Below are 22,491 nucleotides of genomic sequence, written 5' to 3' on the forward strand. Positions count from 1 at the left end.
CTCCTTGATTTGAGAACTTCTGAATACATGTAGCGTAGAACATGGCTGGACACAGTCGTCAAAACAACGGGACGCGCAGGTGGTACTGGCTGGTGCAGTGGGCTGCGGGAGCTTGTCCCGGAAGCCTCACGACTGTGCACGGGACACAGTGAGGACGGTGATGGATGGAGAGGTGCCTGAACTTCCACCTGCCCCCGGGAATAAACAGGCGTCCCCCGTTCGATGCGGCGCCGAAGCCAGATCGAAAGCGCTTCCTCTCCGCAGCCCACCCCGCCATGTGCTCAGGTCTCTCCAGAAGCCTTGCTGACAAATGGGCCCTCTTTGCTTGGCTGTGAGCTGCCCAAGGAGGAGGAGCCCGTGAGCCTGTCTGGTTGGTGACGGGCCCTCAACCCCAAGTGCTGGGCTCGGTGGCCAGCAGGCTCAGTCAGAGTTGGTTAAAGCAAAGAGCAAACAGCTAAATGGACGCGTGAATGACTAAACCCGAGGAACTTTAGGGATTAGCTATTCTTGGGCACGCCTAAGTTTTATTTTGTTTATGTATTTTTTAACAAGCTTATTTATTTTTGAGAGAGAGAAAGACAGCGTGTGCGGGGGAGGGTGAGAGAGAGAGGGAGGGAGAATCGCAAGCAGGCTCCAAACTGTCAGCGCAGAGCCTGATGTAGGGCTCGATCTCACAGTTCATGAGATCATGACATGAGCCGAAATCAAGAGTCAGACCCTCAACCGACTGAGCCCCCCCCCCCCCCCCCCCCGGTGCCCCGGCAACCTATCAGTTGATCATCCTCTATCAGAGTTTTGGAAGTACAAAGCCAGTATGTTTTAAGGGAGTTCTACTTTGTTCCAGGACTCTAAAACATTTAAATTGTAATGCATTTCAGAAATACGGCCGAACTGTTTTCTCGGGTGGCCGGGATGGAGGGGGGGTGGCTCAGGATTACATCCTATAAGGACAGTATGTTTGCTCAGATTGTCATTTGCAAAATCCAGTGAGGACAGGGCTCCTCAGTGGCTGCACTTCTTACCCTGTATTCTTGCCCTTCTTATTCTTATAAATGGCTTGGCTTTTCCACTTCTTATCCCTCGATCAGGCTGTTTTCATCTAATAATGATGCAGTCATAGTAACAGAAGGGACCATTTACTGAGCTCCTTCCCTGGGCAGGCTCTGGACCTGGGGTTTTGCGGTCTCTGCACTCAGTGGGGCCGCCCCCGCCCCCGGGAGCAGGGCTGTTATCCACGCTCTTGAGGAACCCTCATGTTCACAGACGTACACGATCCAGGCCGTAGCCCAGACCTCCAGAGTCAGAATCTGCAATTCAACAAGATCCTTTTCCAGTTGGAGAAACCTACCTTGTGATAGTTCTCTGGCCGAATCCTGACCCCACAGGAGGTGCATGGACACTTTCACCGTCCAGTTGAGACAATCACATTTGACTTCGGTTAAGTAGCTATTCTTGCTTGGGGGCGCAACCCTTTCCCTGGGGTGTCACTGCGGGCTCCTGCCTGTCCCGCAGCGTGCTGTCTGCCTTTCCAGGACAAAGCGGTCTCCCGAGAGTCCCGTGGTGACCACATCTGTGCACCTGCTCCGTGGAGCCTCACGGCTTCTCCAGGGAAATTCAGAAGCCCTGGTCTGGAAGCCAAGACCCTCCCAATGTGCCCCCATGCCGTCCACTCCTTCCTTCGTCCAGCTGCCAAAGCACAAGGACCCTCCCCTCCAGGAGGCCGGGTCTCTGTTCCTCCACCACACCCTGCACATTCCTGCACCCTGCCTTCGAAACAGTGGTGACCGCCGAATGTTTACGGAGGAAGGGCTTGGGGGTGGGGGTGTGAGGGTGGGTCAGCTGAAGGTGCTGGGGGACGCCGTCCTATCACCCCCTTGGCCCACTGTGTTGAAATCGAGGCTCAGCCCGGCTACCTGCTTCAGGATGTCTGCCCTCACGGTGGGGGGGGCCCGGCTGGTGCCCTTCGCAGCTCCCACAGTAGGCCTCATCATGGCGCACACAGCGGCCCATCTATGCTGCAGGTGCTGCCGAGGCCGTGCGCTCCCTTCCAGATCGGCAGCCGTGGGAGCCATGCCCCGCCCCCCAGGCCCGTCTCAGCACACCCATGCGCTGGCTCAAACTGGAAAAGATGGAGCCACTGCTTATCCCCAGAGGACGGTGGCGAAGAGTTCTTGTTTCGCAATCTGGTGTATCGACAGAAACTTTGAGGGCTTGTTAAGGCAAACAGATTAGGGGACATCTACCATCGAAAAGATCGTTTATTACTCACCATTCCCAAGAGAAGGGACACGGCATGCCATGGGGTGGGCACGTGGGGAAGCACCAGGGTTGGTCAGGAGGTTGGGGGAAGGGATGTGGACAAAAGCCTCTCTTGTGGTTTCCATGGAAGGAACAGGGCCAGGCGGGACAGACGGGCTTAGGATCGGCTGGTGGGAATCATTTCAGCAGGCTCTGGGGTATAAGGGCTGTCCCTACCTGTCTGGCACCTGGCCCTGGGACCGTTAGGACAGGTGGACCGTAGCCCAGAGTGTGACAGCCCAGTAAAGGAGGTGGGTGGGGGTGAGAGCTCTGGATTGGTGGGGTTGCATTTGAAAAGCGTGCTTGGGGGTGAACGGTTTGCTGTCCTCAGGAATCGACCAGCCCTGGAAGGGGCAGTCCCTCCAGGGTCAGCCAGGTCCCAGATATCAAAAGCACCAGAATACAGAAAATAAGGAATGGCCTATGCAGTCCTGACACCTTGAGCAGCTCTGTGTGTATGTGACGCCCAGGCTGGGTTGATGGCGACCCTTACCAACCCGTGTCTATTCCTGGCATCCGGCTTCCTGCAGGTTGCCACAGCTGAATCATTTGGGGTTTGGTGAGAGTGTCAGAAGACTCACACGGGACCAGAACGCTGGGCTCGCCGCCCCTCCAATGTCCCTTAGGGACTTCGGGACTGTGATGTGCTGGGAAGCACCAGGGGGCTCCAGAAAGGCCCTCTTGTTACGGAAACAGGTGTCCTCTCTCAGTACGTACCCCTCTCACGTGTTGGGCACAGAGCCTTTGCAGGCGGCCAGGCTCCAGGAGAGGTGGGACAGTGCCTGTGAGGCGGATGGTCTGATGGCTGAGGGGGCAGCATGGAGGCTGTTAACCCACCGCAGGCAGGACACAAGCCTTGGGAAAACAAGTGTATCTTTTCGTTCAACTTCTGTTGAAAAGTCCTCTCTGATGCCAGTACTGTGGCACTCACCACCTTGACCCTCACGAGCAACCCTGAGAGGCAGAAAGGCCTTTTATTGCCAGTTCTGTTCCAAAGTGACCGGGAATCTGTGAGGTCCGTGAGTCCGCCAGGGGACGTGGCAGGTGCCGTCCGGGTCTGCCCCTCCTCCCCCCTCAGCGCACCGCCTCTACGGAAGGCAGCAGTGAGAATCAGAGCCTCAGTCCCAGCGCTCTGGTTTTCAGTACAAAACACCTTCCGGCTCCAAAAGGAGGTAATTTTGCAGGGACTTTGGGAGGGGCAGCAGGGGCGCGAGGTGGAAACACTTCTTGCCAAGTAACTTCCGAATGGCACAACGGCTCAGGTGCTGCAGACAGCGGGGGGCGTGGGCCAAAGCAAACAAAGACCGGTAGAAGGCCTGGTGCATCTGGAAAGAAGGCAGGCGGGAGATCAACCCTGACAGCCGGCAGCGCCCTCCACCAAGGGGGCGCGGGGATCTTCCCGAGGTGCCGTTCTAGGGGGTCTGAAGGAAGTCCGTTTTGGGTGACACCCCAGGTAACACAGGTATTCTCCTCAAATCCTGCTCTGCTCCCCCCACTGCACGGTGCACTCGCTGTTGGGCGATGTGCACAGAACTCAAGTCAATGAGACGTGAGGGGAGAGCTTCTGGAGGCTTCTGGGGGCTGGGGCGGGGGGAACGTCCTCACAGTTTCTTAATCGACAGTGACTGTAGACTTTGTTGGGTACCTAGATACACCTCCACTTTGCCTTCTCTGTCCTTTTTTGATGCTTTGCGCTTCCCTGGGTATAGTGTGAGGAAACACACACACACACACACACACACACACACGCACGCGCGGGTGAGCAGAAACCCAGCGATGCTGTGCTGAAGGGGAAGGAAGGGCGCTCCCTTACCTGAAATACTTCCTCCGGAATCACCTCCCGCCAGGACTCAGACACGCGGAGCTGAGGGTAGGAGTTGAAAAGCGTCTCGATCACCGTGGGGGCTGGCGCGCAGGTCTTCAGCACCTGGTCGGAAGTGGGGGGGACAGAACTTACGTCGACTGGGCTCTGGGTCCAAGTGGGGAAAGGGCCAGCAGACGTGGGGGGGTGTCTGGGTCCCACTTCGGCCACTCCCTGGCTGTGTGACCCCACTCTACCTCAGCCATACCGGGGATAACAGCCCTGGAGGGATCAGGACAGCAGGGCCACGGAAGTTAGTTCCCAGACAAGCGCAAGGCGAGTGGCCCGTCTTAGCCCCGTGATGGCAGCACATCCCCGAGTCTGGGTCAAGTGCTTACGCATTCACTTTCCCGGGAACAGGGTGCCGATGGCTCCGTGGGCTCTCCTGGCCTCCGGATTGCTACTCAGAGAAGAGGAAGGAGGTTCTGTTGGTTGGCAGTCTGGTCCAAGGATGGTGTTTACAAATTCTTATCTCAATTTCCTAATGTGTCAGGACACTGAGGGAGAAGGATCGCTTTGCCGTTGAATTTCCTCCCGACTTGGCCTTTCCATTTTATTTCCAGTCTCTGCTGGCAAAGGAGTCCTGTTTTCTTATTTGCAAATTTTACGATTGAAATGAGAACACTATTTGCTTTTTAAAAATCAGCTTTTTCTTGCGATTGTGACATGTGAATGAACACAAAAATGATAGTCCCTATGCACCCCCCCCATCAACACATGGCCAACCCTGCCCCATCCACACCCACGTTACCTCCGATTATTTTAAAGCAAATGCAATGTATCCTATCATTTCATCTGTAAATATTTCAGTGTGACTCTTACAGGATGCTTTAGAAGAAACCACATCATTACACGACCTGAGAAATTAACGAGTTTCTTAGCATCATCTAATATATGGCCAGTGTTTAAATTCACAAATTTCTCTTCAATTCTCTTCAATGCCATTATATAGTAAAAAAAAAAAATTGTTTGTCTGAATAAGAACTGAAATAAGGCCAACAGGGTTGAGATTGGTTGATATGATGTATTATCAGATCTCTTATTTGTGTATCATGTTATAGATTATTGAAGAAACTGCGTTCTTTGTTCAGCAGAGTCTCTCAGTGTTGGGATTTTGCTCACAGTATTCCTGTAGGGTTTGGGGACACGATGTTCCTCCTCTGCTTTTTGTAAATTAATGGTTGGGTTTGGAAAATTCATCAAATTCAGATTTGATTTTGGGGAAGGGCAGGGCAACATCATAGCTTTCTGTTTTTGAGGCTTAAGATTTACCAAGGGTTGTAAAACTATTCTTAGTATTTCTTCATTGAGAAAACTGAGGTTAAGCAATTTTCTTAAGATCAGGCACCAAATATCTACAGCAGGCAATTAACAAACAGGGCCAAAGGCTGAGCTCCCTGGGGCTCTCTGAACTGAGTCAAATAGAAGAAAGTACTTAAATCCCCCAGTATGGTTGCTCCATTCACAACTTACTGAGCTTGGCTCAGATATGAACCCTTTTTAAAATATTAAGACAAAACAAGAAATTAGTGTATCTTTGTTTAGAGATAAGCACTATTAACATTTTAAGTATACTAATGTTTAATGCATTTGGACAAAAAATTAATATATACAATAAGAGTGGGCTAATACTTTGCATATTATTTTGAAACTTGATTTTTGTCCACTCAAAACAGATTGTGCACAATTCAGAAATCATAAATGAGCACTTCAACATTACTTCAGTGACCATATAATATTTTATTTGATGAATATATGAGCATATTATAATGTATTCAATGAAACGACTACTGTAAACTGATGTTACAAACAACGAACACTCTTGAATGCGATTCTCTTTCTGCCCCTAACCATTCTTATTTAAATTATTTTTATTTTTTTCTTTTTTGAGAGAGAGAGAGAGAGAGAGTACAAGGGGGGGGGGAGAGGGGCAGAGGGAGAGAGAGAGAATCTTAAGCAGGCTCCACACAGGTCTTGATCCCATGACCCTGGCATCATTACTTGAACTGAAATAAAGAGTCGGACGCCCAACTGACTGAGCCCTCCAGGCGCCCCTTTATGTAGCTAAGATAATTCTGCCCTCTTCTGACATTGAATTCCTGGAAGCAGAAACGTAGGGTCAAGGAGTCTGTACATTTTAAAGGTTTTAAAACATGCTGTCAAACTGTGAGTGTGCAAATTGGCACACTTTTTGAAGAATGGGGTATGAGAGTATCTCTTTCTCCCTACCCAAATTATCTCATTAGTTATTTAAATTTGATAGGTACAATATGGAATATTTACTTCTGTTTTGGTGGACCATTTGTGTTCTTTTGTGAATTGCTAAATTATGTTTTTTGCTCAATTTTCTATAGTATGTTTATTTTTTTCATTGATTTGTAAATCTATTTTATATTTTTGCAAATATATCTTTATATTTGCAAATAATGGTATTTTCTCCTCTCAATATAAATATCTCACATTTACTTTTCTTATCTTATTACATTGGTGAGAGCTTTAAAGTTCAATGTTAAATAACAATATTGATAGCAGGCATCATTATCTTATTCCTGATTTTAATAGGATTATCTGTAATGTTTCACTAAACCATATAACCTTGGATATTAGTTTCAGATAGACTCTCTGTTCTAAATTCAGGAAGTGTCTTTCTGTTCCTAAGTTACTGTAAATTTTAGGATTTCATTTTATTTTTTGCCTTTTTCTAAGCAAGTTGATACAAGATTTTTCAATACCGACCCATTTTTGTCTTCACAGAACAGACTCTATTTGACTAATCTGAAGAAAATGCCAGATTCAATTTGCTAAGATTTCTATATCTCTTCTAAGAACTAAATGTGGTTTGTTGTTTCAGTTTTGTAAGCTATTTGTGTCAGGTTTTGATATCACTTTATGTCGACTTAGCTTAGAAAATCTCCTGTTAGCACATTCCAAGATTTTGAAAGTGCAAACTTCCTGGAAGCGAGAAGGCACGGATCTGGCATTTAACATTGTCTATGCCTGGTCTTATGCTGCAGGTAATATTTTTCACTTTCTTCCTCGGTTATTGGTATTTTTTTATATTTTCACTTTCTTCCTCGGTTATTGGTATATTTTGATTTCTTCTTTTTTTTTTTTTTAAAGATTGTATTTATTTTTTATTAAAAAAATTTTAATGTTTATTTATTATTTTGAGAGATAGACAGAGTGTGCGTGGGGTGGGGCAGAGACAGAGGGAGACACAGAATCTGAAGCAGGCTCCAGGCTCTGAGCTGTCAAGCACAGAGCCCGACGCGGGGCTCCAACTCACAAAATGCTAGATCATGACCTGAGCCAAAGTCAGACGCTCAACCGACTGAGCCACCCAGGCGCCCCAGATTTTATTTTTAAGTAAACTCCACGCCCAACATGGGGCTCAGACTCACAACCCCAAGGTCAAGAGTTGCACGCTCTACTGCCTGGGCCAGCCAGGCGGCCCTTGATTTCTTCTTGAATCCATTTTGTTAATCTATATTTTCCTGGAAAACAATCTCATCTTATTTTATTTATTAAAACATGTTTTTTAATTCCAGTATGGTTAACATACAGTGTTATATTAGTTGCAGCTGCACAGTATAGTGATTTAACAATTCTAAACATGACTCAGTGCTCATCATGGTAAGCGTTCTCTTAATTCCCTTCAGTTACTTCACCCATTCCCCACCCCGCTCTGGTAACCATCAGTTTGTTCTTCTTCTTCTTTTTAATGTTTATTTTTGAGAGAGAGAGAGAAAGACAGAGCACGAGCAGGGGAGGGGCAGAGAGAGAGGGAGACACAGAATCCGAAGGAGGCTCCAGGCTCCGAGCCGTCAGCACAGAGCCCGACGCGGGGCTCGAACTCACGGACCGTGAGATCGTGACCTGAGCCGAAGTCGGACGCTTACCTGACTGAGCCACCCAGACGTGCCACCAGTTTGTTCTTTATAGTTAAGAGTCTGTTTTTCTGTTTGTCTCTTTTTGTCCTGTTTGTTTTATTTCTTAAATCCCATGTATGAGTGAGATCAGATGGTATCTGTCTTTCTCTGAGTCATTTCACTTAGCATTGTGCCCTCTAGATCCATCCATGTTGTTGCAAATGGCAACAATCTTCATTGTAAAGAAACTGAGCTTTGCAGGTGTATCTGTCAGAGTTCCAATAGGACAGAAACAGCACACTGACGTAGGATCGTCCCGGGAGGGTTTACCAATACAGGAACTATTAAGCCCGGTGTGAGTACAGGGGAAGTCAAAGCACTAATGTGGAGCTGGGAGCTGGGAGCTGGGAGCAGGGCCACTTCTGCCTCTGGGACTGAAGGGTGGAGACTCACGTGGGCTATCAGGAGTAGTGATCTTGGGTTGGGGACATGCAGCCAGCCTGAGGCACAGAGGGGGCCAAGCAGAGACCTCCTCTGACCTCGCCCTCCTTCTCCCACTGTCTGCTGGGAGACTGCACTGGTGAAGCCCAGGAAGGCAGAGGGCCCAGGGCCTTCTTGATGTATCTATGCAGGTGGAGAGAAATTCTGGATGGGAGATATCCCCACTCTCTCTAGGAACAAGCACCCCTTTTCATTTGAAATTCTGTAATTGGGGGCACCTGGGTGGCTCAGTTGGTTGAGCGTCCGACTTTGGCTCAGTCATGATCTCACGGTTCACAGGTTTGAGCCCCGTGTCGGGCTCTATGCTGACCGCTTGGAGCCTGGAGCCTGCTTCGGATTCTGTGTCTCCCTCTCTCTCTGCCCCTCCCCTGCTCGCACTCTGACTCTGTCTCTCAAAATTAAACATTAAAAAAAAAAAAAAAGAAATTCTGTAGTTGTATTTCCAATGTTTTTCCTTGTTTAGTCTTACTGGAATTTCACTAATTTGTTTTTTCAAGGAGTCACCTATTGGATTTTATTGACCAGTTCTTTTCAAATATTCGCATCCATTAAATTTTGCACTTATTGTTATTAATGCCTTTGTTCCTCTTTCTGACCCCTTGGATTGACTGCTCAGTTAATTTAGTAACATTCTTTTCCACTTGAGTCATAATAAAAGCAACTTTTAAAGTGGTGTGGGTACGGTCACAGCCCTAAGTTTTGAGGCACAGGGTTCTAACTCTCTCTCTTCAATATTCTGCGATTCTGTAAGTATTGATGCAATAGTTTTTTGAGAGTGTGCTATGCAATTTTCAAAAGGTTATTTTTGAAAAGTAGCTGTTTGCCGTTGATTTCTGATGCATTGTATTACAGCCTTTTTTAAAAGTTTACTTATTATTTTGAGAGAGACAGAGAGAGAGAAAATGCGACTGGAAGAGGGGCAGAGAGAGAGAGGGAGAGAGGGAATCCCAAGCAGGCTCTGCACTGTCAGCACAGAGGGGGAGTGGGGCTCAGATTCACGAACCGTGAGATCCTGACCTCAGCCGCAGTTGGACAGTTAGCCGCCTGAGCCCCCAGGCGCCCCTCTATTACAGCTTTAAATGATATCTGCCTTGGAGTACCAGAAGTTGTATTCTGTTGGCAGGGTGCAAAGTTCAACATGCACTTGTCACATGTATGATTGGAAGCTTCTACTCCCCCCTCCCCGCCACTTGATCTATGAGAGACTGAGATGTGAACTTAAAATCACCTAGAATTACTATTTTTCAGTTAGTTTCTCCACTGTAACATCACCTTTCTTTGGCACATAGGCTTCTGACGGTGTGGACCGTATTCTTTATCTCACCGTCAGGGCATCTCGTCCCTTCAGTTGGTGGGAATTCTTCTATGTTGCGTGTTAGTATCAATGCATCGTTTTAATTTTTCGTTTGTTTTTGCTAGAATTAGCAAAACAACTGTTTTTGTTTCTGTTAACCCTCTCGTTCCGGTTTTAACGTGTTTTGAGTCTCTGTGTTGGTAACAGGGCAGTTTAAGAAATGTACATTTATTGTTATCAATAATCTATTTGGGCTTACTCTGTCTTATTTTATTCTTTATGATTTTTCAAAGGTTTATTTATGTATTATTATTATTTTTTATTTATGTATTTAGTAATCTCTACACCCAATATGGGGCTCTAAACTAATGACCCTGAGATCGAGAGTCTCCCGCTTCTTTGATGGAGACAGCCAGGTACCCCTATTCTTTTATGATTTTTTATGCCCGCTCCTTTGTTGTCTGATTTCTGTTATACAAGTTTGTGGTTTCCTTGTGTTTATTCTTATATTTTGGAAGTACGTGTCCTATTTAAAATTCTCCTAGTCGTTACCTTCAAGATAAAAAATAATGGCCCATATTTTCTAAACATTAGAATGGCATTTTTTGCGTTCTAGATGTGCCATTATCCCTGGCACATCTCTAGATGTGCCACTGTCTTCTCCTAACCAATTCTTCTCCTTCCTTAATAACATCTGGAGTTTTGGTTCCAGATCATGATTATTACAAGGTCATATTTTATGTTGCGTACTTCCTTCAGAGATAGCTTTTGGTATTAGCGTTTAGTTTTACAACCTGCCTTACAATTACTCGAGTTGTCTCTATTTTCCCTGAGTTGTATGCCCACCACCTGTCCATTAAGCCTTTCACCCCAGATATTTACCGAGCTCCTCCGAGAAGCTAGGGACCGTGTTATGCCTGCATGCTACAATGGCAAACTCTGCCTTCCCAGAATTTTACAGCCCCCAACTAGATGGTCCCAAATAAAAGTAAAATCAATAATAGACAACAGGTGCCATAGCAACTGTGGTGGGGGGATCACGAGGTGCTAGAAGTGGGACCTAAGTCAGACTTGGATTCGCAATGGGGGCTGAGTTGGTCAGGGGAAGACCAGCTCTGTGGAGTAGGTGACACTGGAGTTAAGACCTAGTTAAGGAGTAGGAGTTACAGAAGGCAGGGCGGGTTCAGAGGGTAAGCGTGTGCCGGGTGGAGAAAACAGTGGCCAAACCTGGGAGGTGAGGAGATGCTGAAAATGTTGGCCGGGGCGCAGAGCGTGACGTGGGGCATGTGAGCCAGAGACTGGGGAAGGAGGCAGGGCGCCGTCGGGCCGAATGCCGACCTCCAGGATGAAGCTGGGCGACCTGGAGGGCACGGGGGAGCCCTGGGGGAGTGACACGATCAGATTTTCATTTCAGAAATAGCACCATGGCTACAACGTTGTGAACAGTTTCCGGGGGCCACATTGGAGGCAGGGGGCCCAGTTCAGGGGACGTGTCCAAGGGCCACGGGAGAGATGGTGGCGGCTGAAACTCAGCTGGTGGCCGTCAGGATGGAAAGAGGAGGAAGATGCTGAGACACAGGGAGGAGGCAGAGGGAGGGAATCTGAAGACTTGAGTTTCCCAACCCCGAGATGCTTTTCGGTCTTATCCCTTCGTCCGCTGGAGTACTCCCATCCCATTGGTCTTCAGCCCCAGATACTGCAGACACCCTGCCCTTGCTATGAGCACCAGCGGGCTGCCACACCCAGTTGCGAAGTGCTCCCCTCTCCCTGTGCTGTGTGGGCCACATCTGATGCGGTTAGTCAGGTCCTCCTCTGTGACATTCTTCACTTGGCTCCCAGGAAGCCACGCTCTCATCCCACCTCCCTCACCGGCTGCTTCTCCCCAGCTGCCTTCTCCTCTCTCCCTCTTCTTGATGTGAGAACACCCCTGCATTCATAGGTCCTTCCCCTTCTTCTTCTTTTTTTTTTAAAATGTATTCTCACTTCCTGGTGATCCCATCTGGTCTCCTGGCTTTCAGTACCATCCATATATAAATAAGATGCGGTCCATATATGCAGTGGAATATTACTCAGCCATAAACAAGACTGGACTGTTGCCATTTGCAACAACATGGATGGAGCCGGAGAGTCTCCCTGAGCAAAATAAGTCAGTCCGAGAAAGACAGATACCGTATGATTTCACTCATGTGTAGAATTGGAAGACACAAAACAAATGAAGAAAGAAGAACAGAGACAAACAAACAAAAACCCGGAGTCTCAACTATAGCCCTCTCAAACTCTGGGCTTGGACAGTCTACTGCTTACTTGGTATCGAAAACAAGCCCCCAGTTCTCTTACTCTACCCACAACCTTCCATTTCAGCTGATGGCAAACCCATCTTTTCAGCGTCTCAGGCTGAATGCCTTGGAGTTGGCTTTGACTCCTCTCTCTCTCTCACATCGCTCATCCAATCTGTCAAGAAATCCTGGGGGCTCCGTCTTCAAAATATGTTCAGAATCAGAGAAGATCCTGGCAGCAGCCTCCTAAGTCGTCCCCCCACTTCTGCACCCCCTCCCCTGATGTATGTTCTCAGCACGGAGGCCAGAAGGGTCCCCACCAAATGTTAGTCGGGTCCTGCCACTCTGCTCAAACCCCTCTGATGGCCAAAGTCATGACAGTGTCCCGCAAGACCCCACACCATCCACGCCCCTCCCCTACCCCTGGTCCCATCTCCTGCTGTCGCCAGCTCTCTCTACGGTCAGCCACACTGGTCCCCTTGTTCCACACACAGGTCAGGTTTACTCCTGCCTCAGGCCACAGGCTGGCTGCTGGTCAGCTGGCCCCTTCCCCCCAGACACCTGCACACCTGCACAGCTGATGCACTCACCTCTCAAGTCTTGGCTCAAAGCCACCCACCCTGGATACTGCGCTTAAAACTGCAACTGCCCCCCCCCCCCCACTATAGTTTTTATCATTTTATTGGCCCATTGATGATGCTCATTGTTTAAAGCTTGTCTTCCTGTTCGAATGTAAGCTCTATGAAGGCAAGACTACTTTTTTGTTTTTTTTTTCTGAACTACACCCAAAGCACTTAATATGTTGCTGACGCATGGCTGGTGCTCAGTAAATATTTGTTGGATAAATAAATATGTAGAACTGTGTCTTTTCTTTTCATCTCTCTCCTTTCCTTCCTTGTTTCCTAACTTCCTTTTCTAGCTTCCTTCCTTCCTTCCTTCTTTCTTCTTTCAAATGATTTTAAGTAATCTCTATACCCAAAGTGGAGCTCAAACTCACAACCCTGAGATCAACAGCATTCTCTAATGAGAATGAGCCAGCCAGGAATCCCAAGTATATATATGTTAAATGCATTAGGAAGGCAAGGTTGATAAGACACAAGTGTCTTACTTTTACCACCCAAATGAAAAGCATCTTGGCTGAGTCTAAAATTCTAGCAACCAAACTTTTCCTTTAAAAATCTGAAGATGAGAGGTGTCTGGCCGGCTCAGTCAGTGGGGCATGTGACTCTTGGTCTCAGGGTTGTGAGTTTGAGCCCCACCTTGGGTGTATAGATTAAAGAATCTGAGGATGATATTTAATTGTCTTCTGATAATATTGCAGCAGAGAAATTGGAGCCTAGACTGATTTTTATTCCTTTATGAATATTTTCTACTCAGATACTTTGCAAGATTTTTCCATGCTTTTCAAAATTAAAATTTTTTTTAACATTTATTTATTTTTGACTGAGAGAGAGATAGAGACAAAGCGTGAGCGGGGGTGGGGGTGGCAGACAGAGAGGGAGACACAGAATCCGAAGCAGGCTCTAGGCTCTGAGCTGTCAGCACAGAGCCTGACGCGGGGCTCGAACTCCCAAACTGTGAGATCATGACCTGAGCAGAAGTCGGACGCTCAACCGACTGAACCACCCAGGTGCCCCTTTCCATGCTTTTTTAGAACACTTGTGCTAGAATGTATATAGAAGTGTGACTCCCATCACTGATTTGCAGAGAATATCCATTCGACTTCTATGAGTTAAGATTTCTAGTGCAGCTAAGTTTTCTTCTATTCTGTCTTTGATTACTATTTCTTGTTTCTTTTTTAGAGAGAAACAGTGTGTGTGTGTGTGTGTGTGTGTGTGTGTGTGTGTGTATGTGTGAGTGGTGGAGGGAGAGAAAGAGAATCTTAAGCAGGCTCCACACCTGACTCAGGGCTCGATCTTGCAACCCTGAGACCATGACCTGCACTGAAATCAAGAGTTGGATGCTTCACCGACTGAGCCACCCAGGTGCCCCTGATTACTATTTGTGATCCATTTGTTCTAGGCTCTTCTTCAGCAACATCACTTATCTGTGGGTTGGCTTCTACCCTCTGTCCTTCATAAACACCACTTTCTTTTCTAGTTTCTTGGTTTTGTTTTTTTCTTTTGCACTTAGGAAGAGCTTTTTAAAATTGTTTTATGTTTATTTATTTTTGAGAGAGACAGAGAGAGAGAGAGAGAGAGAGAGAGTGAGTAGGGGAGGGGCAGAGAAAGAGGGAGACACAGAAGCCAAAGCAGGTTCCAGGCTCTGAGCTGTCAGCACAGAGCCCGACGCGGGGCTCAAACTCACGAACCACAAGATCACGACCTGAGCTGAAGTCGGACGTTTAACCAACTGAGCCTCCCAGGTGCCCCAGGAACAGCTTTTAATGTTAATTTTCCTTTGTAGCTAACACACTGTGGTTGACTTTCCAACACTCCAAAGGATTAGTTTAATTCAATCGCTATAACTCCATTCCCCTTGCCATGACTGGTTTGGGGAAGTGCAGGTTTAAGTCAACTGGGGCCAGTGAAACACAGGGGAGCCTCCTCGGGGCTTCTAGAGAAAAGCAAGTGGATATGAAATGAGGAAGCGGGCTGGCCCAGTTGTTGCTGGAAGCCATTTTCCGACCAAGAGATGAGCCACCCTGAGGACGAAGCCAAGTCACGAAGGTTGGAAAACATCTGGTTCCTTGGGGACCTCCTGGGGACACAGAAACAATCCATCCCGAAGCCTGCCCTTACTTCTCCATTTCTTGTTATATGAGATACGACAGAGGCTGGAACCAAGTCTGCCTGGTGGGGGCTGGGAGTATGGGGAGGAGCCGTCGAGGGTACCGGAGCCTTGGAAATGCAGGCTTCTTCCCTCCCTTTCATGGGGTCTCCTTTCGCCGAAGCCAGCCAGCAGCCGGCTGGTATGGGACTCTGAGTTCGAGGGGTCTAGCCGCACTGTCCCCAGCCCTCAACATGCAGAGCAGAAGGCAGGGACGCCAGGGAGTGGATCTGAGGTCACAGGTGCCAACAGCACAGCTCCGTCACTTACGTCACCGACGTGGTTCCTTTTATGAATGAATACTGCTTTTTGCTTCCCTTCAGGCGCTGTCCAAGCCGCCGCTGTATAACCTTGTCCCCACCCCACCCCCCATCCCCCTTGTCACATCATGCTACTGCCTTGTTCCCTTAACCGGCTCTGTTTTAGGCACTTAAAGGCTATGTCCTCTTGCGCTCTGTAGATGACAGCACACAGTTTCTCAGATTTTCTTCTGGATCTTTTCATGAGAGGTACGGATTTCCTTTCTACTCCCTGGATGCCGTCCCTGCATTTTGTTGTTGTTGTTGTTTTTCTGCCCCCTTTCCCCCCTCATGAGTCTATTTATATGTCTGCCTATTTGTCATTGATTAAGGCAAGAGCCAGACAGGAGGTGTGTCAAAATGCGGGCGAGGTCCGTGATGCTGTATTTCCCGGCGGGAGACCGGAGGGGCCGTGTGGAGGAAGGCTGGCGAGGACCATGCCCAGCCCTGTTCCGCCTGCACGTTCACCTGGTGACTGCGCCCCCCGGGAGCCCTCTTCTCGTACCTTATTCCCAGCACAGCTCGCAGGTTGCTATGCAACCCAGCTTCCTAGGTTTCCACCTTTGCACTTTGCCCCATCTCCGAGAATGCACTGTATCTCCAAAGGCATCCCCTACTGCCTGGTCGACTTTAAAAACAGTTTTGTAATGTGCGCCTGACTGCCTGAAAACTTAGGGCAGTGCTGAGGATTTGCTTTCTCTCCCGGCTCCCTTTCCCGTCTCCCTTCCCTCCTCTTGTCTTGGCGGCTCTTCTAGTACGGGGACAGGAGCAGTTGCACTTTAAAAGCTGGTCATCGCAGTGCTACTGTAAGAATGATCATCTCTGGGCCCCGTCCTACCCCAAATTTGGGTTTTGTCCCAATCCATTACTCTTACGAAGTCAGAAGCGGGCGTTAGAGAAGGAGAGAGATGGTGAATGCCGGAGACGGAGAGGTAGAGGGAGAGCCGGGCAGGCAGACGTCTTCCCACCCGAGCCCCGGAGCCCGACTTTATCCCTTCACCAGCACACAGCGTGCCCCTGGCGTGAGGGTATTTCTGGCTTCCAGAAGCCACCACGAACATGCCGTTTCCTGGAGCACGGTGGTCTCCGATTTTGACCGCCCTTCTTTTGCGCTGGGAGAAAACCGCACCATCAAGCTGAGCGGTTCACACCGGACCCCTCCGGATCTAGTCTGGTGACACGTATGTGGTGTCCTATGCAATGCCTGCTTCTTCAGACCCTCCCCAGGCTAACCCTATCCCTCCGGTGACCCTGCGATTGGCCCTCAAACTTACTCTCTGCAAAACGTTAAATGGCTCCCAGCGACTGCAGGCGCCAGGGAGGCCTCCCCACACCGTCCCCCCGCCCAGGATGAGCTGCCCTCCCTCAGCAGAAGCGCCCTCTCCTCCGGGCCCCTCCTTCCTGGGTCACAGACTGTGATCAAGTCTTATTGCCTGTCTCTGGGAATTCATTTCCTGTCTCTCTGTTCCACCTCTCTGGGGCTCCCCGGCCCTCCCCAGTCCCCCAGCCCCGTGCCCCCTCACGTCTGCCAGGCAGCTGGCTGCCTTCATTATTTTTACGCCAACACAGTTTAAAAAATCTCCGCTGCCTCCTCGCTGTCTGCGGAGATGCGGCTGCCACACTGCTCTGACATCCCGGTGTCATTAGGGCCCACGCACACTCTCCTCGGCTAATGAGGCGGCAGAAAGAAAATTAAGGGGGAAAATCACACAGGCACATTGCTCTGTATGTAGATGGAGAAATAAACCAAGAACAAGGAAAACAGAGGTGCGCTCCTGGAGACAGCTCACCTCCCTCCTCCCACCGGGGACGCTCGCACACGCACACACGGCTCCGTGAAGACAGGAAACGGGAGTCTGGTTTGTGGCTGCTGCTACCCCGGGATTCTCCCACTAAACCTCTGGTGCAGCTGGCGGTCCTGTGAGGTTGCTTTGCCGCCTTCTGTCATCAGGCAAAAAGAAGGCACCAAAACTCTGGGTCCACACTTTCAGTGTGGTCGGGGCCCAGAAGGTGAGGCAAGGCCAGAGATCTGCAGATGTTTCTAGAATCTGCCATTCTCGCCACCAACCTTCTTCTCTCCCCTCGTTCACGCTACCCGCATGCCTCGCCTGGATTTTCCACCAGTCCCCTACTCTGGCATGTTCTCCACACTCGAGCTGAAATATCATCCCAAAGACTCATTTGACCGTGTCACCTCTGCTGCTTAACATGATGCAACACGTTCCCATTGTTCTCAAGACAAAGGCGAAAGCCCGTAACCCTTAAGGCCCCTGCCTCTTGCTCCCTCTGGCCGGTTTCCTCCTAGCTGCCAGCTACCGGGTCACCTTTCAACTGCATACATCCCAGTGCTCTGTCTGCCCCAGGACATTTGCCCGTGCTGTTCTTTCTGCCAGGAATGGTCCTTCTTTTATCCTTTACATGGCGGCGTCTTCGGCCTTCAGGTCCAGGCTCATTCCGCACCTGCCCGAGGAGCCTCTTACCGCTCCCCCCCCTCCAGCCACGTCAGGCCCCCCGTTTGGCACTTTCAAGGTACAGTGGGCCTCGGTTTAGCAGCTTTCTGGCCGTGGCGACTTCACCTTGAGTGTGTCGTTGTCTGAGTCAAGACTGTCCTCCACTCTCTTAAGGCAGCTCTGTGAGGACAGGAAATGCACACGCCACAGTTCAACACTGACTCCAACACAGAGCACGGTAGTTCCCTGAAATGTCTGTCGAATGAGTAAGTAAGTGCTCAAGGGCTGCCTGTGGGAAGCACAGCCTACATCTGCGGTCAGATGGCTCATTGCTGGTGCTGTCCCTGTGCTTCCCGCGCTCCTGGGCTGAGTCTGACTGATTTAGGCCTCCCGGCTCAGGGGCACAAGGAGAGAGAGACGTGAGCAAAGCCCTTCACTGCAGACCAGGCCTCCTCCGACCCGCGGTCCACTGGTGACGGCTGCAGAACAAGTCGGGTCCACATGTGTGTGTTTAGAGAAACACTCCTGCCTACTCTCCTGCGGGCCGGGCCCCACCTGTCCCGACGCCTTCCCGAATTTAAACCTGGTTGCGGCCGGCCGCCGCGTCTGCACCTGCCCTGGAGTCCCGCCGTCTGACTCTGCTGTTAACTAGCGGGCAGCCGGGCGGAAAGTCCTGGCTTCCTGTCAACATGCTTGCTTCCTAAGCTGTGACACCACTTTGATTTTCGGGGCAGAGCACTGCGCACGGCTCCGATGGATGCTTCGAGTCCGCCTGCCGCGGCGACGGTGCCTTTGTCTGGGCCTGGGGGAGCTGTGATTTATGTCATAAGCTCGCTGTGAAACCTTTGCCTCAGTAATTCTGAGCTCCGTGGGTGTCTCTTTACATCTATTTAAAGCACGGCTGCTGCCCACGGACCGCGTGCTCTGTGACATTCCCTGGTGCCTCTGTATACGCCCCGCCATGGTGCTGAGTCTTGCCTGCAGAGTCGTTTCAGCGTTTTGCTGCGTGCTCCACGAGTCTGCTGAGCAGAGTCGGGTCTGTCCCTTTGATGTCCTGCGTGGCGATCAGACCCCTTCCCCGGCGGACCGACCGCTTGCAGGGGCCTGGCTGCAGGAGCACGCTGCTTCCGTGCTTTGCCCCGCTGTCCTGGGGCAGGGCCACAACAACACAAGCGCTTGTGTCTTTGCTTAGAACATTCTCAGTGGGGTGGTAAACGCGTTCCCCTTTGAAACCTGCTCCTGACCGCAGTGCCGGGAGCCGGGGGCTGCGGACCCCACCAGTGCTCCTTCCGGGGGCGTCCCCTCGAGGTGTGGGGAACAGCGCAAAGAAGTCAGAGCCCCGTGTCCAAAGGTTTAACCCACAGGCCGCTGTGGCCCGGAGTCGCCAGCATCCCTGCACTCATTCATCAAACAGGGACTGAAGATGTGCGGGTTCGGGCGTGGTGCTCCGTGCAGGGGAGGCAACGGCAGTGCGGCTGTTTTGTGAATGCCTCCGAGTATTAAGATTCCTCAGGGAGGCTCCGTTCCTTCGCAGATGGCGTGAAATTGCAGACAGATCGTCACTTCTGGGAGCCAAGCACTTCCCAGGGCCTCTTGGTCCCTGCTATAACAAACAGCCTCCACATTCAAACCTACCTGCGGCTTGCAGCCCGCTGACCATGCTACATTCCTGTGGGGCTGGTGGAGTGGGGGGCGGATCCCAGGAGAGGGCCCAGAGGGGGCCCAGAGGGGGCGCCCTGTGCCTTGTCCTGCATCTCAAGGTCGAGGTAGGGTACTTACAGCTCTGAAGACAGAGTTCAGGCGCTAGACGCCCTGCCCCCAGGGATGATGCCCAGTGAGGTCGTGCCTGGGACTTGGAAACCCACAAAGATTGCGTGATTCTAAGACCAACAAAGGAATATTTATTACTGGTCACTACTGAAACCAGTGGACCTTTTTTTTTTTTCTTTTAAAGAATTTGCCGCAAATATTTTTCACTTTTGGCCCGAAACGTAAAGTCACTTCTTTTGTCTTGCTTGTTTCTTTTTCCTTCTTTATGCAGTTTCACGCCCCGAGGGCTGAAGTATCTTGCTGTAATGCAAACGCAGTGTGAACGGGAGGGACAGCAGGTGGGTCTTGATCCCATTTTATTGGTCGATGAACTAAGACCAATAAAGGTTGGGACCCATTACAATGTAAATGACGACTCAGAAATGTAAGTGTTATAGAATATAAAAATGTGGGTGTTCCTTCCCTGTCAAGAGCCTGCCATACTGGGATCCTGCCACAGTGGAGTGCCACTAGAGAATTACTTGTCACCGTGATGGTGAGGTAATGAAACACTCAGGGAGTCCAGTGGGTGGGTTTTCCACGTTTCACCTACGTTTTGATAGACACACTTGGCAAAGTTAGCCTTTGAGAGAAATGTGTGAATTTTACTATTTCAGCCCACCTGGAGTACTGTCCTTTATTTATTGATTAAAAAAATTTTTTTTAACGTTTATTTATTATTGAGAGACAGAAAGACACAGAGCGTGAGCAGGAGAGGGGTAGAGAGAGGGGAGACACAGAATCCCAAGCAGGTTCCAGGATCTGAGCTGTCAGCACAGAGCCCAACGTGGGGCTCGAACTCACAAACTGTGAGATCATGACCTGAGCCGAAGTCTGTCGCCTTAGCCAACTGAGCCACCCAGGCACCCCGAGTACTGTCCTTTAAAAGTAGTAGCTTTTCAGCTATTCGTTCAAAACTTAACAGGCCAAAGTATGTCTCTTGCTTATGACTGGCGAGCCTGGGGATAATTTTTAAATCAAGCATGCTCGATTTGACATCTAATGGCACGACTTCCCTTCAGTGAAGTCTTTTATGGGGAGGACAATATCTTCTTATTCCAACCAATATTTGGGGAACTTTTGGAAACATTTTCCACCTTCTAAGTATTTTCTCTGATGGGACATCTTTCGTCGTCATCTTTATCATTTCGGGGTAGATCTGACACGTGGGAAAAGTGACAAGCTGCTCAGAGTGAAGTCTGCAAAGCGGGGTTGAGGTCCCAACAGAGCCCTGACCCAGCGAGGGGCATTTCACCTGGTTGAAACGCAGGTAGGAGACCGTCATGAGCCTGGCGTATTTCCCAGGAGTGTGGTGTGGACGATATGGCAGAGATCTGCAAACAGTGTGAAGTGCTTTCCTTAATCTCATCGGTAAGGTAGGTGGTCAGAGTGGGTATTTCGTTTCAGATCCCACAGGAGACCCATACCTATTGTTTACCAATTACACCAAGAGGTAACCTGCCAAAATATTTTGGGCCATGATGACGTCGTGGAACTTGGTGCCTGGCATCGCCAGGTAACTACTATGTACGGATACAGTCAGGTTGGCAACTTAATTTTCCTTTTTTCTTTTTTAATGTAGGCTCCCCCAGGGTGGGGCTTGAACTCGCGACCCTGGGACTGAATCCCATGCGCTACAGACTGAGCCAGCCAGGCGCCCCAAACAACTTAATTTTCTAGTGACTCCGGCCAGGAGGCTTCTGGGTCCTGCTCTTCTAAGTGTGGTCCCAAGACCAGCACCCTCGGCCTCACCCGGGAGTTTGTCAGACATGCACACCCACCCCACCCCCCCCCCATCAGAAGTTGCATATGGCCGGGGGGGGGGGGCGCGGGTAGGGCTGCTGGGCCCTTGAATCTGAGAAGCGGCGCGAGCCCCGCCGCAGGCCCGTCCCCGGGGGGGGGCCCCCTTACCTTGGGGAAGGCGTCGGGCCACACGCTGGGGGAGCCGTGGTTGAGCAGCGCCTGCACCGTGCGCTGCGACGCGGCCTCCGCGGCGAAGGCTGCGGTCTGCAGCGCGCGGGCCAGCGGCGAGGCCCCGTCGTAGTCGAGCGCGCCCGCGTCGGCGCCGTGCCGCAGCAGGAGGCGCGCCAGGCCCGGGAGCGCGTGGCCGCAGGCCTTGTGCAGCGGGCTGCGCTCGTCCTCGTCGCGCGCGTCCGCCGCCGCCCCCCGCCGCAGCAGCAGCGCGCACAGACGCAGGCGGCGCGCGTGCTCGTCGGGCCGCCGCGCCGCGCCGCACGCCGCGCTCAGGGCCGTCTCGCCGCGGCCGTTCCTCGCGTCCACCGGCGCGCCGCGGCCCAGGTAGAGGCGCGCGTGCTCGTCCAGGCCGCGCTGGGCCGCCACGTGCAGCGGCGTGTCCCGGCCCGCGCCGCCCGCGCGCTGCACCGAGGCGCCGTGCTCCAGCAGCGCTTGCGCGCACCTGCGGGGAGGCCAAGGCCCGGTCAGCGCGGGGCGGGGCGGGGGCGCGACCCCCGAAGGCCCCGCCCCGCCCCGCCCCCTGCCACGCCCTTACGCCCTGTCCCCACCCTCCCCACCCCGCCCCGCCCCACCGCACCCTGGCTGCCGCTGCCACCCAGCGCCAGTTGACTTCGTGGGAAGCGAGGGGCGGGGGGCGGCCCTGAGAGAAAGGACCCGAGTTCGGCCGTCCGGTGCCCAGGCTATGGGAGTCGAGACTGAGCTGGGGAGAAAAAATGAGATTTTGGCAGACCGGGGTGGGGGTGGGGCCTACCCGTTGCAAATGGTGGAAATAGCTAGCAACGTTTCCTCAGGATCCACGTGCTACTTTGGAGGGTAATGTGGTTCAAACGACAGTGCCCGAAGCACTAACTACCTGGGCTCTTTGTCATGGCTGGCGGTCACAGAGGGCTTGGGAGGCCTGGTGCTAAGGAGGGTCCCCTAGACCGGGGGGCTCTTCCGCAGCAGCCGGCAGGTAACCCTGTAAGCTACGCAGCTTTGGTGACCGTGCGAGGCAAGGCTCGCCGCGCTCCCGCAGAGGGAATCCATCCGTCCCTCAAGGCACTGACACGGACTGGCACTGGGGGGGTCCTCCTACAGGGCTGCAAGCGTAG

The 22,491-nt window shown here is 51.0% G+C and overlaps 1 protein-coding gene across 1 annotated transcript in view; it reads right to left on the bottom strand.

The window, feature by feature from the left end:
• Window positions 1–2,253: 2,253 nt before the first annotated feature.
• Window positions 2,254–22,491, bottom strand: part of ASB18 (ankyrin repeat and SOCS box containing 18) — a 42,539-nt gene continuing 22,301 nt past the window's right edge. The window contains exons 3-5 of the mRNA XM_042997771.1: window positions 21,338–21,842; window positions 4,112–4,225; window positions 2,254–3,623 (exon numbers count right to left, since the gene is read on the bottom strand). Of these exons, the coding sequence (XP_042853705.1) occupies window positions 3,438–3,623; window positions 4,112–4,225; window positions 21,338–21,842 (805 nt within the window). The 3' untranslated portion in view covers window positions 2,254–3,437. The remainder of the gene's footprint in view (window positions 3,624–4,111; window positions 4,226–21,337; window positions 21,843–22,491) is intronic.

The sequence above is a fragment of the Panthera tigris genome, chromosome C1, assembly GCF_018350195.1.
Source record: "Panthera tigris isolate Pti1 chromosome C1, P.tigris_Pti1_mat1.1, whole genome shotgun sequence".
Classification (NCBI taxonomy): domain Eukaryota; kingdom Metazoa; phylum Chordata; class Mammalia; order Carnivora; family Felidae; genus Panthera; species Panthera tigris.